This window comes from Eptesicus fuscus, chromosome 8 (assembly GCF_027574615.1).
Source record: "Eptesicus fuscus isolate TK198812 chromosome 8, DD_ASM_mEF_20220401, whole genome shotgun sequence".
NCBI lineage: Eukaryota > Metazoa > Chordata > Mammalia > Chiroptera > Vespertilionidae > Eptesicus > Eptesicus fuscus.
Genome location: NC_072480.1, coordinates 29,536,176 through 29,556,131, shown reverse-complemented (window position 1 = coordinate 29,556,131; position 19,956 = coordinate 29,536,176). Strand labels below are relative to the sequence as shown.

The window sequence follows — 19,956 nt, the reverse complement described above, 5'->3', positions numbered from 1 at the left end:
AGCCTTCAAACTGTGGCGGCCCCTAGCCCAAGGAGGCCTCCTGGCCGAGGACGCCTGAGTCTGTTCTTGACCTAGGGCCGGGCTCTCCCCGCAAGGGACTCAGAAGCCGCCAGAGTCTAACTGCCAGTCTCTGGGAGTGCATCCACTGTCCACCAAAAAGTAGGGCCATCAAACCATTCAGTCTCAGTGCAGGCACAGTTCCGTGGCTGACGGGGTGGAGGCCAGACCAAAACAAAACAGCAGAAACACCCTGCCCACCTGGGCGGGTACTGCTGTAGTCCATGTGGCCTGGGCAGTGTAGAAAGCGCTACCTTCTCCCAGGTCCTGTGCTGGCACCGCCGCCTTGCTCACCCTCAAGCCCCCCTGAGTCCTGACAGCAAAGTGTGTGGGGCATTCTGCAGGAGTTGTGCCCTTCTGGGTGCTTTTGCCCAAAGACACACCTTGGGATGAATTCAGAGCCACATCTCATTTCCCATGAGACTGGAAGAATCATGTAAAAAAATTTTGACAAAAGCTTTCCACATCTCTATTTATTCTTTTGAATCCATAAAACGACCTTAAAAAAAGCATCCGGGCCACCTAAGAAAGAATGCACTTTCTGGCCAGAGCACGCAGGATTCTTTTGCCCAACAGGTTAAAAGGAGCAGAGCTGGCACAGTGGGAATGGCCCTGGTGCCCTATGAGGAGACCGGGGGAATGGGGTTGCCGAAATTCCATAAGCCTCTTGCCACCTTCTCCTTTGCAAACCACACCATCCAGATCCACTAGGACTGGAGGCAACTGGGAATCACAGCCGTGATTTGGGACATGGTAAGCAAATCTTGAGGGGCCTCTGAAAACATCTGCAATTGATTATAAGACTGGTCTTTATTTAAAAAGAAATAAAAGAACAGCTTTGTTGAGATATAACCCATATACTGTACATGTCACCTAAAGTGTACAATGAACTGGTTTTTTAAAGTAAATTCAGAGTGGTACAACCATCACCATGCTCAATTTTTAAATATCTTCATGACCCATCCCCTCCAAAAAAAACTTCTACCCACTGGAATCACTTTCCTGATCATCTTCCCCAAAATAGATTGCACTTTAAAGGTGGGTAAAGGAAAGTTGAAGGAAGTTAAAACACTGCACAAAGGATATTGTAAGATGACAAAGCCCAAAGTGAAGATCATGTGTTTTCTTTAAAAAATATATATTTTTAAAATTTCAGAAAGGGAGAGGGAGAGAGAGATAGAAACATCAATGATAAGAATCACTGATCAGCCGAAACCGGTTTGGCTCAGTGGATAGAGCGTTGGTCTGTGGACTGGAAGGTCCCAGGTTCGATTCCGGTTAAGGGCATGTACATTGGTTGTGGGCACATACCCCGGTGGGGAGTGTGCAGGAAGCAGCTGGTCGATGTTTCTCTCTCATCGATGTTTCTAGCTCTCTATCCCTCTCCCTTCCTCTCTGTGAAAAATCAATAAAATATATTAAAAAAAAAAAAAGAATCACTGATCAGCTGCCGCCCACAGGCCCCCTACTGGGGATTGAGCCCAAAACCCAGGCATGTGTGCCCCTGATCAGAATCAAACCTGGACTCTTCAGTCCACAGGCCGATGCTCTCTCCATTAAGCCAAACTGACCAGGGCCATGTGTTTTCTTCAAGTTCTGCGTGGTTGTAATGGTCCCCAAATCTATACTAATAAAAGGGTAATATGCTAATTAGAGTGGTTGTCTTCCGGACATCTTTCCAGACAAAGTCGCAGTGGCTACAAAGGCCAAGGCTCAGGCAGCCATAACCAGCTGCAGTGGCAGCAGCATTGGGGTTATGGGGGTGGTGCCTCCAGAGGGAGGCCAGACTGGGGGCCAAGGCACAGGCAGTTTGGGGTGATCAGGCTGATAGGGGAGGGCAAGGTAGGGGCAATCAGGCTGGCAGGAGATCATGGTAGGGGCGAGCAGGCAGGCAGGCAGTGGGGTTAGGGACAATCAGGCAGGCAGGCAGGTAAGTGGTTAGGAGCCAGCGGTTTCGGATTGTGAGAGGGATGTCTGACTGCTGGAAGTTGGACATCCCCTGAGGGGTCCCAGATTGAAGAGGGTGCAGATTGGGCTGAGGGGCACACCCCCCACACCCCTCCCTCCCCCCAGTGCACGAATTTCGTGCACCGGGCCTCTAGTTATAGTATGATCAACTATCTCAGGGTTATTTTTATTCCCAATGCATAGCTTACTGAGTTAAAACAGTTGTTGAATGTATGAATTTGAAGGGTCTTGATATTTTCTTTGGTTTGAATTCCTGTTTTTCTGATATCTAAATATTTAATTATGAAGGGGTGTTTCCATATTAGGGGATGACAAGAAAGTGGACCTTTTAGTGGTAATACTTTTGAGATGAACAAAATTGTTAATTACTGTGATTTCAGAGGTCATGAGAGTTTAGTTTTATAACACCTAGACCAATTCGTTATTTCATAATAGGAATAAAGTGATGGGGAAACAAGATATTTTTAGGTCAACTATGTAGAAATCGTTATCATTTTGAAGTATATTTTGAAAATTTGTTTATGGAATGTATTCCAAATACTTGGGGATCTCTTTGTACTTGTAGTAATGGTTCAAAACAAAATCTAGACACAGCCCTAATTAAGGGTTTGTTAAATAGTGAAATCCTTCTTCCTATCCATTGTTAGACTAGTTGTGGAGAAAAGTCCTTCAAAAGTCCTTGGTTTGTGACATTGTCCACTAAAATAGAATGCCACATAAAGAGAAATATGCATTTATTTGCTGTACTTTTGATGATTGATATAATTGAAATAATCTATTCCACAAAATTTTATTTAGTGTTTCAGCCACTCATATATATAATATCATTCGTAGCCTGGAATTGCCAAATAGACATCGTTTTGCTAGGAAAATACTCTGATTAGTAATGGCAGTCATATATTAATATTTGCATAGAGAAATATCCAGTGTCTCCCTTCTGTGTAGTTAGGTACATAATCATTTATTTATGTGCCTAGAAATATTAAAACTGGGTTTACAGACCAGATATGACTACAGATATTTACACATTTATGTTTTTCCATACCAAATCATTTTCTTTGACATTTTGCCAAGAGGTTATTGCCTATTTAAAAAATAATTTAAGTTTTCACTTCTTTCTATGTCATACATATTTTCTGCTTTTAAGCTGCCTAAACTTTTTTTTAAACCATTTTCTATCACAAGCACTAGTAGTAGTAACTCTTAAAATTCGATTTTTCTTTCTCGGCCATTTGGCTCTTCTCAAATTTGGACCCTTCAAATTCCCAAGAACATTGCATTCACACTGTGTGACTGAATACTCAACCTCCTGCAAAGTGAGCCACCATTTGGGAGTAGAATTGGGTGCAACTCCAGTGTCTTGTTGTTACTGTTTTTCCATAGCTTTAAATCCCGCTCATTGTGTTCAGGGGAACAAGCATTTTTCTTCCCTCCTTCAGGTCCATTCACCTTCCCACTTACTCAGCCACAGACCATGTACAGCAAGGGAAAATTCCATTAGGGTAAATGCAGAGCCTGGGGTGCTATTTCTCTTCTATGTGCTTGGTTGCAGAGTGCTTTCCTCATGCGCATTCCCTGCCCTGAGGCTGCTCTGGGCCTGTGGTATGATGGTCAGTGCTCTTTTCTGGGAGCTGCCCTTTGTGTGACCATCGGTAAATAAGTCCTCTATGCTTAAGTTTCCTCCTCACTAAAATGAGATGATTAAACTTCATATTCCAGGGCTGTTCTGCTTCTAAAATTTGAACCCTATAAAATTTTGACATTCTTTATTAGTCTCTTAGAACCTCAATAGTTAGAAAGCAAGAAGAAAAATAAACACAATTAGCCCTAACCGGTTTGGCTCAGTGGATAGAGCGTAGGCCTGCGGACTCAAGGGTCCCAGGTTCGATCCCAGTCAAGAGCATGTACCTTGGTTGTGGGCACATCCCCAGTAGGGAGTGTGCAGGAGGCAGCTGATCTATGTTTCTCTCTCATTGATGTTTCTACCTCTCTGTCCCTCTCCCTTCTTCTCTGTAAAAAAATCAATAAAATATATTTAAAAAAACATAAACACAATTAATGCAAACAATCTCTAGTTTAATACCTCTTACCCCATTTGAAGATTGTACAAGGCTTCAGTTTTCATTCCCTAAATATGTGACTTATGCTGCTTTATTTCTATAATTGATTTGACTTGATTGGCTTCTATCAGTGTTATAGAGAATGTTTATTTAATCAGGAATATTTTTGTCTTCTCAAGGCTGGTGTAAAAACAATCTAATGAACAAAAGGTAATTTATTGAAAACATGTGGCATGTAAAATTTAATAGCATTTGTGCTAAATGAACACAAGAAAAAAATTGAAATGCTTAGTACTTTAAATCATTGAAATCAAATACATGTAACCGGGAAGCACCAACCAAAATTGAATAAACAATTACTAGTAGTATTTACTGATACAGTAGTCCCCCCTTATCTGCAGGGGATACGTTTCAAGACCTCCCAGTGGATACCTGAAACCACCGGTGGTACCAAACCCTATATGTGCTATGTTTTTCCCATACATACATAACTATGGTAAAATTTAATGTAAATATTTGGCACAATAAAATTAATTAAAAATAGGATAATTATTTAACAACATACTGTAATAAGTTATATGAATGTAGTGTATCTTTCTCTTAAAATATCTGGTACTGTACTCACCCTTCTTTGTGATGCTGTGATATGATACAGTGCCTACATAATGAGATGATGTGAAGTACTCAAAACTGCACATAATTTAAAATGTAGGAATTGTTTTCTTAAATTTTCCATTTACTATTTCGGGCTGCCATTGACTACAGTTGGCTGAAACCGTGGAAAGTAAAACCATGGATAAGGGGGGACTGCTGTACTCAATTATGAAAAGAGAAAACTCAAGTATTGCTTTTTGTGCCTCTGCTAGATAACTTGCAAATTTATTTTAGAACTGTTTGCAATAGTGAAATGCTATATGATAAAGCTTAAATGGAATGTTATTCCTGAAAAAAGGTCACATGTGATTAAATCAATGCGATTGAAACATAATGGAAAATGAACTGGAATTAGATGTACCGGGGAATTATGATTTTAATAAAAATTTAATGAACAAAATATTTCAAATGGAGATTTTTAAAATATAATTTTGGGGCTATTTTTGAAACTTCGAAAATAGAAAAAGAATAAAGAGAAAATGTAATTAAAAAAGACTTGTTAGTTCATGGCTCTCAACAACATAGAAAGCTTTGTCATCTTTGACTTCATTCTGACATAAAACCCTTATAAACATGTGGCTTATGCTGTGTCAGTGATCAGAACCAATTTTGAACAGTATTAATCTTTCCTCGGAAAAATGCAGCCTTACACAATACCTCTAGGAAGTAAGATTAACACAGGCCTCTAATGGCAAAAAAGCTAGATCACAATTATAGATGGCTCTAATAATCTGACTTCATGATTCAGAGTTTTATCTTATCTCTGCAACAATCTGTTGATTTTTTTAGTGTATTTTGTACTGATTTTAGAAGAGAACTCGATCAATGGGTGGGATGAATCTTAAAATGTGCTGTCTTTGTAGGTTCCTGAGTTGTGGTTAGGCACTTTGATTCTTGTCCCCATTTCTCTGTCACTGCTGGAAGTGAGGGAAAGTCATAGGAAGGTAATTATCAGTTCATTTCTTTCCTACAACTCCTCTTAAAGGACCGGTGTCCCCAGGTCATAGATGAAGGATGTAAACCCCAATGAGATTCAGTGGTTGGGATATGACGGGACAGGAGGATGCAGGACTTTGGTGTCTAGATTTTAAACCTGAGTTCCCTGTGGGACCCTGCACTCTCTCCTGGCTAGTATTTCACAGAGATACTGTCAGCATGGGTAGCTGAAATAGGATTTTGTGAAAAACTTTATTCCCACTAAATGTCCTCCTTTATTCTTACTCCTCTTTAATGCATCCTCTTATTGCTGCCAACATTTAGACCCTGCTTTATCAGTGACCTTTGTGTAAACATTTTCACTGGTTTTCCATTGATTTGAGGCAGTCCATTATCTGGCTGCAGTTTTTTCAACAATATTTTTCATTATTTCTCTATATAAAAGATTTTGTCCAAATAATTTTATTTGGATAATAGTCTGATTACCTGGTTTCATATCAATAAAAGCATATTTCTACCTTGTGTTGTTTTTTTTTTAAATCCTGTTGTTTTCTCTCTTAGAAAACTGCTTCTTATTCCTTTGTCCATGTTCTATCTTTCCCCAACCATTCTTTTACTATATATAGTAGCAGAGAAGAAAGGGGTAAAAATACCCACATAATTTAATTGCATTATTGTTATACTGCACATTAAACTCAGCAAGAGTCTAATTTGTCATTTTTGTAAAAAGGCAGAATTGATTAAAATTGTTTCTGTCTCTAATTTGGAGTTTGAAGTGGTCAAGATTGCTAGTGGTACACTTTTCTTTTTTTTTAATGTGACACCTAATATACAGTATTTCATAATTAGCAGAAAGAATATTAGAGTCAAATTCTAGTAATCTTTATTCTTTTATTGGACCTGTTGCTTAAATTTACTTTAACCTAAGCATTATTTTTTGCATCGTTAGTATGATGATGATAGTAGTGGGAGTATGCTTATTTTGATAATTATTCAAGAAAGTGCAATATAAAGTATTCAGTGCAGTGCCTAGTAGATGTTCAGTAAGTGCTGGTTAAAATTAAAGCTTACTAGTTTCTTTTACTCTTTTCTTTAAGTGGACTAAAACATGTTTCAGAAAGTGAAAGGATACTGGAATTGAGAAATAAACTGATGAAAAAAATGACAATCATCTCTTCTCTATGTGATAAAGATAAAATAAAATATTTTTTTTTTCTCAAAAGTAGAGTATGGCCATTTGGTCAGGCAAAGGAAACAAAGTCCACTAACATAAGTTTATTAGTCTTCATCCGAAACTTTTAACCAATATGACAAGTCAAGGAAAAGGTATAAGTACTCGCAATAACGAGACAAATGTGTCATTATTTGCTGGTACCTGGGAAACCTCTGACTGTGACTGGGATTAGTAACAGAACTGATAACATGTATCTCCATCCTGGTTTCTCTTCTCCAGTCTCTACATCCAGCTACCTCTTGTACAACTGAATGTGGTTAAAATTGGACTTGTTCAAACCTATTGCTCATTTGTTTCTGAATTAAACAAACAACAGCAGCATCTGCCTGGTTGCTTAAGCAACCTGAGTGCCCCCTTCTTTCTCCTTTATTTTGCAAGTTCATATATATCTACACACAAACAGCTGTACATACATACATACATACATACATACATACATTCACCTAACAGACATTTATGGAGTACTTGCTGTGTTCCAGACCTTATTCTTGGTGCTTAGAATACAATAGTGAACGAAGTGTCTACTTTTATTTATTTATTTACTTATTTTTTAAAAATATTTTTTAATTCATTTCAGAGAAGAAGGGAGAGGGAGACAGAGACAGAAACATCAATGATGAGAGAGAACCATTGATCGGCTGCCTCCTGCACACTCCACATGGGGACCGAGCACGAAACCTGGGCATGTGCCATGACCTCCTGGTTCACAGGTCTATGTTCAACCACTGAGCCATGCAGGCTGGGCCAAAGTTTCTACTTTTAAAGGACTTGTTTTCTAATAGGGGAAGAGATACAATATCAAATTTATAGTATGTGAGGAGTAAGTGCTTTGGAGGAGGGAAAAAAGGGTAAGAATGATGGTGATAGGGAATGCAGTGGTTGGGGGCCTGCCGGGGTTGCTGTTCTGTACAAACCATTAAGGGAATCTTTTCCAGTAAGGTTTATAACAGGATTTTTCTGATGCACTGTAATGAAGAGACTAGAGTTGGTCAAGCCTGGATGTAGGAGATGAGTTAGGAAGCAGTTGTAGTCTAGGTGAGAAAGAATCGTAGCCACAAGCAGGGAGAAGTAGTAACCAGGGAGATGTGAAGAATGCTTATTTTAGTGAATATTTTGTAGTTAGAATTGGCGGATTCACTGATGGGTTTGAATAGGGTTTTCAGGAAAAGGAGGATGAATTCACCCTTATTGACTTGAGAAATTGCAACAACAGCATTTTCTGAGATGAGGAAAACTGTTGGAAGAATACGTGTGGAGGTGTGTGTGTGTGAGTGTGTGTGTGTGTGTGTGTGTGTGTGTGTGTGGTTTTGGATATGTCAAATTGAATGTGCCTACAAGACATCGAGGTAGAGATGTAGAGAGTAGGCAGTTGGATATTCAGGTCTGTAATTCAGGAGACAGATGTGGGCTGGATTTCACTTTTGGAACTCTTCCCTCCATCCCAGTTGTTGCTGCTCTAGGTGAGGGTGCCATTTACTGTCATTTGGATTAATGTTACTCCCTTCTGTCTTGCCCTCCACCATTACTTTTACCACTCTTTCAGTTCACCTCAACAGTCTGAGTTTTTCTTTAAATGCAATTATTTTGCTGTCTGTCACATACTTATACCTTAAATGGCTCCTCAGTGCTTGGAGGATAAAAATCCAGACTTCTTAACCTTGTTTAAAAGGTCTTGCATGATCTGGTGCCTGATTAGTTTCTGGTGTCATTTATTTCCATTCAGTATTTTCTGCTCATTATTCTCACTTCTTTTTGTGCCCTTCATGTTCTTGCACCTTTTCTACATTCAAACACTATTCTTCCACTACTTGACCTTTCTCCCTCCATCCCCAAACCTTCTCACCTGGCTATCTCTTTTTCTCTTATAAGCTTTTCATTAGATATAATTTATTCCATGAAGACTGTCCCTGACAAGTATGGGTTCAGGGGCTATTCTTTTTTCTGTGGTTCTTACCAAAACATAGCAGATGTATCTGTGTATTATAATTGCCACTTACTTTGTGTTCACCTCTGTTGGTTCTTAAATTCTGTGAGGCCAGGTATCTCTGTTTTGTCTAGTGTTATTTCTGTATTGCCTAGCACAGACCCGTTTAGTTGGTGCTTATAAAAAATAAACTAGGGGCTCAGTGCACGAATTCATGCACCTTGAAAGGAACTGTGGGCCGCAAGGCTGTGGTGGGCACAGGGGTGGGTCTCGGCCCATCCTCTCTGCCCCCGCCCGGCCCTTGCTGCCGCAGCCCTGGGTCCCCTGTCTGCCAGCAGCCCCACTTCCACCGCCGCCTTTCCCATGCACTGACAGCACCAGCCACGCTTGCACCCGCTGTCAGCGGGAGTGATTGGGGCCGGCACCAGCAGCGGGTGAGAGCAGGGCCAGTGCTGTCAGTGGGTGAGAGCAGCGGCTGCTGCTCCAATTGCCCATCAGTAGCAGGGGGAGGGGGAGAAGCCCTCAGGGGCAATCGTGGCTTGCAGCCGCTGCTGGCACTCACTCACGGTGCTAAGCAATTGGGACTGGTGCAGGGCACCGGCAGTGGGTGTGAGGAGTGGCTCCAATGCCAGATGCAGGTATGAGAGGCAGCTGCTGGCCCCGATCGCCCCTCAGGAGCAAGGGGGAGTGGAGAAGCCCTGAGGGGTGATGAGGTCCGGCAGCCGCCACTCACACCCACTGACGGCACTGAGCAATTGGGGCCGGCACCAGGTGCTGCCAGCGGGTGTGAGGGGGGCCGGTGCCATCAGCAGGTATGAGCGCTGGGTGGGACCGTGGCTCGTGGGAGCAAAGAATTTTCAGTAACCACCAGAGGCTCACCCCAGTGACAGTGACCAGCGCCCTGCCTTGGTCTGGTACGCCCGCTCACCTGCTCCACCATCCCGCCACAGCCGATGCCCGCCATGTTCTGCGGTCTGCTGCCTGCTGCCAATGCCCACCATGTTCCACTCATGCCCCCTGGTGGTCAGTGCATGTCATAGCGACCGGTTATTTGGTTGGTCCACCGTTCGGTCTATTTGCATATTAGCCTTTTATTATATAGGATATTTTTTTGTTGAATGAATGAATAAGTAAAGCCTGGTCAGGACTGGGCCAGCTGGGGGGAGGGGCCATGGGTGATTGGCCGGTGGGCCCAGCGCCCAATTGGGGTAGGGGGAGTCAGTGGGGGCGGGACCAACCAGGCGGAGGTGCTGTGGGCCAATCGGGGTGGGGTGGGCTGATTGGGAACGGGGCTAGTTGGGGGGAAGGGCCACGAGGGGGGGTGGCTGGTGGCCTCTCTGCCCTTGATCAGGGTGGGAGAGGCTGATCAGGGGTGGGGCTGGCTGGGAGGAGGGGCCATGGGAGGTTGGCCGGGTGGCCCCAACCCCCATCAGGCTGCTTCGCTGGCTGCAGTGGGCATCATAGTGACAGGTTGTTCCGGTGTTCCGGTCGCTGGCTTTTTATATGTATAGACTAGAGGCCTGGTGCACGAAATTCATGCACGGGGTTTGAGGGCGGGTCCCTCAGCCCGGCCTGCACCATCTCGCAGTCTGGGACATCCCCCTCGCAATCCGGGACCACTGGCTCCTAACCGCTCACCTGCCTGCCTGCCTGTTCACCCCTAACCACTTGCCTACCTGCCTATCGCCTCTAACCACCTCTTCCTCAGCCCCCACGGCTTTGTCCAGAAGGACGTCCGGATGTCTGGTCTCATTAGCATATTATGTTTTTATTATTATAGATAGATAAGCATGGTGTATAAAACATAAAAGAGCTGTGTGCCTGTTTTTGTTTAGCATTTTTATAGCTAATTTCTTCACCTTTCCTAAGTGTAAGTCTATATATATATTTTATAATTGTATCTTGTATACTGTTCAAATGAGCTAACATTCAGTGGGATTGGTTTCCAAAGTGTACATTAGGTTTATTTTTGTGACTTCTGTTAGACCTTTAAATATTTACTCTTAATAGTTTTTCTAGCATAAGAGCCACTAGTGCCTATCTGAAATAGTTTAGGTCTTGGGATATCTATTAATTATTGTTATAACTGTGATTTAAAAATGTATTATCTTTTTTTAGATTATTTCATAATAGAAAATTCCTATCCTGCCCTTTAGCAATTGAATGCCTTTCTGCCCCTAACATGGATCTATCCTTGGTTTTGCAGAGAGAAGAGAAGAGGAGTATTTTGAAGAGAAGAAAGCTCTTAAAAAGAAAATTAAAGAACTTAAATTTCTAGATTCTAAAGTTGCCCAGAACCTTTGTAAGTAGAATATTTTAATACAATTAAATTAGTAAAAGTACTAGAGCTGGTTCCTTTAAATTACTTCATTTACTTTGTGACTTATTTTTTATGTTATTTTTTAATAATTTGCATAATAAATTCAGAGATAACTTTAGGCAACTTATGGTTTAAATTCTTCAAAAGATAAATGCATATTATGAAAGAAAACTGTTTAGAATGAAAATATATCTCCCATAACTGAAAAGAAATGTACCCTTTAAATTCTCTTTTTTTAAAATTTATTTTTATTAGTTTCAGAGAGGAAGTGAGAGGGAGAGAGAAATAGAAACATTAATGATGAAAGAGAAACATTGATTAGCTGCCTCTTACACGCCCCCTACTGGGGATTGAGCCCACAACTCCCCGCATGTGCCCTTGACTGGAATAGAACCCAGAGCTCTTCATCCACAGGCTCTATCCACTGAGCCAAACCCGCTAGGGCAAATTTTATTTTTTAAGTATATAAATAATTAAGGAAGTAAGTGATGACAAATTTTGAAATAAATTTTGTTGTGGATTATTTCTTTTAAGCCTCTGAATCTCTGTTATTTGTAGTACTTGATCACACACAAAGGAGGTTGGAATATTAATGTAAATAAGGAATCATGAGTAAAATGCATTTCATTATTCCATCTGAACAGTTCAAAGCCTTTCCTCAAAAGTACTGACTGGAAATATTTTAGATTTAATTACTGGTATAGGGAGCTAAATGCTTAGTATTGAATTGTCTTCCTGACTGAATTACTGTTGAAGAGAGGGCAAATAGTTTTGCTTCTAACTCATTTCTAACTGATGCTTTATATGCATCAGATATAGTTCTGCTTGGAACTGAGATAATATCTGTATATAATATTTTCTGATGGTGCAGGTGGGATATAATGAGGAGAGGCATGAACAGTTAACATGGCTTTTAGCCTGCCTTTCAATTATATATACCTCAAGTAAGCTTTTAGTAAGTATGAATAAATTTTTTTGTTGAGAGTATAAAGATCCATGTTCTTGATTAAAGAGGGAGGTAAAGCTATGTGTGCAAAAGGCAAAGTTGACATTCCTTTTGTGAAAGTTCTGGAACTTCCTTCCTTTCATAGTCACTGTGATGGAGGGCCATCCCTCTTCTGCAGTGTATGCAGCTGAGATCCTTGAATTCATCTACAGACATTAATGCTTGCAAATACACAGTTTTTTTTATTTCTGGCTACAAGTTGAGTGCTCAGGACTGCCTCTTTCAAGTTAGGTGTAGACCATGTGAGTTCCTTGTGCCAATGATAGTGCTAGTGGAGATGAGGTGACTTTTGTGTGGAAGCATTTAATGGCTGGTGGGAGAAATTCCAGTCTTTCACCCAGAATGGCAGTCAGAATGGAGTCCATCATCCTGATAGGAGGATCGTAAGTTAGAGAGCCCTGTCTTTCAGATGTGTGTGATGGACATGTAGTCTGATTTAGAAATAACTTTTTGTTTTTGTTTTGTGCTTAGATCACCATAGGTTTTGTGATTATTACATAATACAAATATTTCATGGAATTTCTCCCCTTAAAGGAACATCGTCTCAGTTTAGAGCATTATTAACTTGGATAATGTCAAAAAGTTTTGTGCTCTGTGAAATGAAAGAGATGGTTATTTTCTTGAAAACTGTCCATGACCTGCATTAAAAATTCCTGGTCTTGACTCTATAAATACATTATGGGTCCTGAAGAAATATTGAATAGAGTGCTTTTTAGACGGGTCAGTCATGGTAAATTAGCTTACATATTCATCTAGAAGGAGAATATGTGACTTGTTGAACAGGGTTCTTTATTATTATTTACATACTAGAGGCCTGGTGCACGAATTTGTGCACAGGTGAGGTCCAGCGGCCCGTCCCCGATTGGGGTTGGGGGGGCTGATCAGGGGCAGGGCTGGCACGGGGGAGGGGTCATGAGTGGTTGGCTGGCCAGAGTGCCCCTGATCAGGATAGGGGTGCCAATCGGGGGCAGGGCCGGCTGGGGGGAGGGGTTGCAGGTGGTTGGCTGAGGGCGATTGGGGCCCAGATCAGGCCGGTTGGCCGCTGCAGTGCGTGTCATAGCAACTGGTTGTTCCGGTTGTTCTGCCATTTGGTTGCTGGGCTTTTATATATATAGATTACATATATAGATTATAGAACATGTGTTAAAAAGTATTTCAAGTTTAATTATAATAGTAATTACCTTTACGTGCTAGTGTGTATTAGGCTGTTAGTTCTTACCACAGCCCACCAGATAGGTAGTAGTGTTAACATTGTAAGTAGGGAATCTGGTTGGTGTAGTACTTGAATAAGATGACTCATTTTGAAAATTTCCTATAGGTATATGTTATATTGACTCCTATTTAGAGATAACAAAATTACTTTGTCATAGAGCAGGATACTATTTTGTTTGCTTCAGTTAGAAAATATGTATCCATTCATATAATTGCAAATCATGTTTTAAAGTATAAGATCAAAAGGTTCAGTATTCACACTGTGTTATGTTAGGATGTAATCCATGCTAGTATTGTTCTTGCCCTCTCTGATTGCAACAAATGTCATGGTTTAAGCTTTAAGCAGCACTAGGTACCTCTTTCAAGATTTTAATTTCTTAAAATTTTTTCAGTAATCATAGTTTGATTCACAGCAGATTTTTGGCTATGAAATTCAGTCTTTTGAGATACTGAATTCTGAGAAGAGAGTCTTATGATAGTTACAAGACTCTATCTTGTTATTTAGAAATCTAAGATAATTTTTCTTAGATTTCTCTTAACTGAAATATTCATAGAATTTTGAGAAAAGGATCTAAAATCACCCATTTATATACCTGTTTATTTAAAGGTGGGTTAGGTTCCTTGTATTTTTTGTTTACAAGGTTTTTGGCAAAGTCTCTGGGCCCAGCATAAAAGGTAGAATTCCAGCCACTTCAGGATCACGAGGTGGCTCAGGAGCTACAAGGTTCTTATGCTTTATAGACTTTTTGGAGGGGGCAGTAGAGCTGTAAAGAGAGGAACCTACAAATTAGCATAAAGGTTTAAATATTTATAAGGTCCCTTGCAGGAAACATGTGACTGGTTCCAAAATCTGCACACTTTACACTCCTTCACCGACTCAAAGCTTCCCACTGGGATCTGTATAATCACATTTTGAAGGATAAAATGCATGTTAGTAAAAATATTAATTTTAATGAGACTTTTGGAGGCTTTAATTGAGTTTCATATTATTCTCAGCAACTTTTAAACATTAAAAATAATAAGATCTGTGCTGTCTTCTGAATAGTGTGTTTTGTATTAGGCCATTTTCAACCCTTTTGTATTTTTTTTTGCTCTTAGTTATAGTAAATGTTTTCCACAAAATAATTTATTAATAAACTATTAAAAAACTAGTTCAATTCTTCTAAATAGTGTATTTAATGTGCATGCTATTTTAATTATGGATTAACACCTGGAAGTAGTGAATGAATTATAAATATAGAAGAAAGTAAAGGAATAAAGTATATTTATCTGCAAAGTAAACTTTGAATATCATACTTTATTCTTTCAATGCTTGGTTGAATGTGGGTTCCCCATTTTTGGTGTTTCTAAGGCAGGGAGTGGCATACTATGGCTTTTCAGCCAAATCTTGTCTGTTGCCTGTTTTTTTGAACAAGGTTTTATTGGAACTTAACCAGCACATTTATTTACACATTGTTTATGGCTGCTTTTGTGCTACAATAGCAGAATTGAGAAGCTGTGACAGAGACTGTGTGGCTCACAAATCGTAAAATATTTACTGTGTGTCTCTCTAGAGCATGGGTGGGGTACATCCGTCCAGTGGGCCTATAAGGCCCTCAAAATCATTTGGTCCGGCCCTGCCAAAGCATTAGGGGCAAGTTAATTAAATGTTTGACCAAATAGAACAGGCTAATTTTTAACTTGATAATTTTGTGTGGCCCGAGAATGATGTTATAAATATCCAAATGGCCCTTGGCAGAAAAAAAGGCTCCCCACCCCTGCTCTAGAGATGTATGGTGGCCCTGCTCTAAATATATACCTGTTCTGTGATGTACTAGTTTACTTTTCCACCATCAGTGTTTGAATGATCCCAATATATGACTTCCCAAATGCTTGATGTTTTACAGGGAGCTATCTAGTGTGGCTTTTATTATTTTTAAATTTTTATTATGTTTGAGTTTTTTTGAGCCTTCTTGATCTGATGTTCTGTGTTTCTGTAATTCTGCAAAATTATCTGATATTTTCTGTTCATATATGCTCCTTTCCTATTCTTTTTGTGATTTCCTTTTGGAACTCGTAAGATATTTTTTAGGTATCATTACTAATCTTTTATATCTCATAACCTTGTATTTTTCCATCTCTTTATGTTACACTTTGAATAGCTTCTTTTCAGTCTTTCATGTAATATATTTTATCTTTGTTATCTAATGATGTATAATTCATATGTTCAATTTGTAATTTCATTAGTTTTATTTATACATATGATTTCTAAAAATTCTACATTTTTCCATTAAATCTTTTTGTTTCTTTTTAGTAATGTCTTTTGTTCCTGCCCAGTGTTTCAAACTTTTCTTTCATTTCTTTAGTTATTTTCTCATAGGATTTCTGCTTTTCTTACTTTCGGGACAGCTCAGAAATGCATTTCCTATTAAGATTAAAAATATATATTTTTTATATCTCCTTCTCTCTTTTAAGTATCTCTCTGCCCTATTGCCTAAAATATAAAACTATCATTTCTTTCTCCCTCAATTACTATATTATGCCTTAGAGGAATTCTGTGCTTTTGATTACTAGTATTTGTGAACGAAAGAAGCCACCTGCTAACCTGACAAGCTCAGGGGAGGCCTGTGTGGCAGTCTTGAAAACTCAGAGACCTAAAATAACCACAAAAGATGGTCTGAAAATTAAATATTTAACTACAAACAGGTTATAGTGGGCAGTCATTCCTAGGCTGATATTTTCCCTGACAAAGATCAACTTAGATCTTTCCTGAGCACATTTGCCTTTTTTGCCTCTAAGATAACATATCTGTGAGATGTCTGGGTAACTTGTAACTTCCTCTTTTGCTGGAGCCCCTGGGGCACAACCAAATGTGGTGGGCACCAGGACAGATGCCTCAAATTCCTTCATTATCATGTTAATTGTTCCTGTACCCACCTAAGTATGTGTCCATCATTTTACTTTTTATCCAATCCCAGGGGTTTCCCACTGTTTGACTTTATCCCACCTCCTTAATCCGTCACCAATGAATTTCATGTAGCCCACCTATGTCCCTCCTTTGATGGCAATGTATAAATACAGATATAACCCGCCATTCTTTGGAGCATTATCTCAATTCATTGAGGTTCTGCTTCCTGGCATATGTCGACAGTTTGGCTCAAATAAACTCACTAAAATTCTTTACAGGTTTCAGTGGTTTTTTTTTTGTTAACATATTTAATGGTATAACCTTCTCTATATGTTGTTGTTTCCATAGACTAGATTTCTTGAGTGGAATTTACGTTTTCTCAAATGGAAATAATAATTTTAAGTATTCTTATTAATCTTACTCAATTTTCAATTTAGATTATGTTTTAACAATTTGTTTTCTCTCTTTGCTTTCTCCTGAGGTTTAGCATGTTACATTTATTTTGGTCATTTTTTTCTTATTCTTTTAATTGAGTTTACACACATTTTACCCATCTTCCTCTTTAGACCTCATAGTATGCTAAATGAAGGTAAACAAGTGCTCTGTGAATTTTGAAGCAGGATTATCTTCCCAGCTTCCTTGCTTTTTAATTGCTTTAAGTCTTTTGCCATTAGTGTTTTTCTCTCATGTTGTCAGATATCAATCTTTGTATATGTTTTCCATTGTTTTTTATGATTAAGAAGTCTTTCTCTCACCATGAAAGAGCTAATTTGTCATGCTAATTTTCTTTTAGTGTCCTTTCTGTGGTTACTATTTACATTTAACTCTATAATCATATGCAACTTCTTAGTTTTGTACATGATGTTCACATTTAGATTTTATTACCTCGCCATCAATTATTCAATTCCTCTTGAATAATAGTAATTATTATTAATCATATTTTTGTGCTTTCTAATGTCTACTATGGGGGTATTCTTTTATAATTACATTAATCTCTATCTATTACAATATCATTTAGACCCTTTATTCCATCTTGTTCTTGGGATATTAAGGATTGCATATATTCATATTTTATAGATAATTTATAGCACTATTATACCAGACTTATGACTGTTTCTGAAATGTGTGAATGAAGCTAGTGATAAAAACATAGATGGTGCTTTGTTTTTTAGCTGTAGATGCTACATGGTAACCTCAGGAATCTGGAATACAGCCTTCCTCCAAGAAAGATGTAGATCATATTTTCTGAGTATTTATGAAAAGTAGTGTCCTTTTTTGAAAATACTTACTGCCCTGGCCAGTGTGACTCAGTTGGTTGAGCATTTTCCTGTACACCGAAAGGTCCCAGGTTCTATTCCTGGTCAGGACACATGTCCAGGATTTGGGTTTGGTTCCCAGTATAGGAGGTAACTAATAAATCCCTCACTCCTTCCCTTCCTCCCTCCCTCTCTTTCCCTCCTTCCTTGTCCTTCTAAAATCAATAAAAACATTAAAAAAATACAAAATGTATAAGCAGTATATAAAATAAATTAGTCGGCTAGTGGTTAGCAATTCCTGAGTATGTGACACCTATCACTGGAGAGAAGAAACAACACAAAAATAGTAGAATAGGGGGAGAACAGCAGAGCATTAAATCGAATGCTGTGAAATAGCCTATACACCTCAATAGCATTTGAGATCATTGTGTTTTAACAGTAGATATATGAGGTATCAAAAATAAAGTAAATAATAATTGGAATTTTCGGTAAGTCATTATCCCATATAATTTATTTGGATAGTTTTCCATGAAAATTTGTTTTCTAATATTGGACATTTAAGTTTTAGTTACATGCAATGGCTAGTACTCTGGCATAATGTCTGAACAGTAAAGTATTATAACTTATAAAAGTGTTAATGCCCTGCTTAGCAGTTTTGTTCAAATATTTTTTCTCCGCCCTGCTGATGTGGGTCAGTGGTTGAGTGTCGACCTATGAACCAGGAAGTCACAGTTCCATTCCCGATCAAGGCATGTGCTGGGGTTGCAAGCACATGCCCTAGTAAGGGGCATGCGGTAGGCAGCCTATCAATGATTCTCTCTCATCATTGATGTTTCTATCTCTCTCTCGCTTTCTTTTACTCTTTGAACTCAATAAAAATATATAAAATATTTTTTCTGAACTGTTTAGTAGGGCTAGAAGAGATACAAGCTAAAAACACACGTGTTACATGCACATATTGGGGTTTTATGGTTCTTTTCTTTATAATGTGATATTTTATAGTGAACCTAACATATTTCATTTTAATCATTTCAAAATTGGCACCATTCCTATGATAAGCTAATAACTAATCATTAAAAATCAACATAGAAATCAGCATAATAATATAGGACTATCATTTAAATACTAGCTCTAAAACTGGAAAAGTATAAATTGTGCTAATGAAAGTTTCCCCCACAGTAATTTTATTAAAATGTTTTAAAATATCTCATTTTATGAATTATTTTTGAATTTACATATAGAACTATATCTCAAACTCTTTTCTTAACCTTATTCATTATGAACTAATTCCTTCCTTTTAGCAATCTTCCTGAGCTCTTTCCGGGTGCCATATGAAGAAATCAAAATGATGATATTGGAAGTGGATGAAACACAGTTGGCAGAGTCTATGATTCAGGTAAACAAGAGGCAGAGAGCTTAAGTTCCAATATTTCATTGCAAGCTTCTCATTAAACAGAAAACTGTAAGTGAAGCAAAATTCTTAAACCAAATCATTCAACTGGAAAATCATTGCTGCATAATTAGTTTTACCATAACTTCTGCATTGCCAGGAGATAAAACTCTGAATGTTCTTTTAACTGCAAACTAAATATAATGCTATCAAAATAATTACATTTCAATTATTTTAAATGACTGTTTTCTGAAAGTCAGGTTGTTTAATTTTACACTTTTGTTTTTGTTACAGTTAAAACTAGTAATATGTTAATTTAAATTTATTTGTATAATAGTTTAGAGTGTTTTAGAGTTTTTCTTAGACTTTTATGTCTTCTAATGTTGTATTATTATTTAATACTAGAGGCCCTGTGCAAGAAATTTGTGCATGGGGGGGGGGTCCCCTCAGTCCAGCCTACACCCTATCCAATCCGGGACCCCAGGGATTGGGCCTAAAACGGCAGTCGGACAACCCTCTCACAACCCAGGACTGCTGGCTCCTAACTGCTCACCTGCCTGTCGACTTGGTCACCCCCAATGCCCCCCCTCCCCCCGCCGGCCTGGTCACCCCCAACTGCACCCCCCCCCCCCCCCCGCTGGCCTGGCCACCCCCAACTGCCCACACCCGCCAGTCTGATTGCCCCTAACTGCCCCTGTTTGCCAGCCTGGTCACCCCCAACTGCCCCCCTCACCAGCCTGGTTGCCCCTCACTGCCCCTCATCCCCCGCTGGACTGGTCGCCCCCTACTTCCCCCTTGCTGGCCCAACTGCTGCCCCTCCCCCCCCTCCGCCGGCCTGGTTGCCCCTCACGGCCCCTCTCTGCCGGCCTCGTTGCTCCACACAGCCTGCTGTTCAGTCGTTTGGTCATCCCTCACTAACCCCCCTGCCGGCCTTGTTGCCCCATGCAGCCTGCTGTTCGATCATTACTGTGAGGGCGTCCTGACCAATTTGCATATTACCCTTTTATTATTATAGACTAGAGGCCCGATGCACGAAATTCATGCAAGGGCTT

The 19,956-nt window shown here is 39.5% G+C and overlaps 1 protein-coding gene across 1 annotated transcript in view; it reads left to right on the top strand.

Annotated features, from left to right (window-relative positions):
* Positions 1 to 19,956, top strand: part of DIAPH3 (diaphanous related formin 3) — a 564,474-nt gene that overhangs the window by 258,207 nt on the left and 286,311 nt on the right. The window contains exons 18-19 of the mRNA XM_054719838.1: positions 11,040 to 11,135; positions 18,816 to 18,910. Of these exons, the coding sequence (XP_054575813.1) occupies positions 11,040 to 11,135; positions 18,816 to 18,910 (191 nt within the window). The remainder of the gene's footprint in view (positions 1 to 11,039; positions 11,136 to 18,815; positions 18,911 to 19,956) is intronic.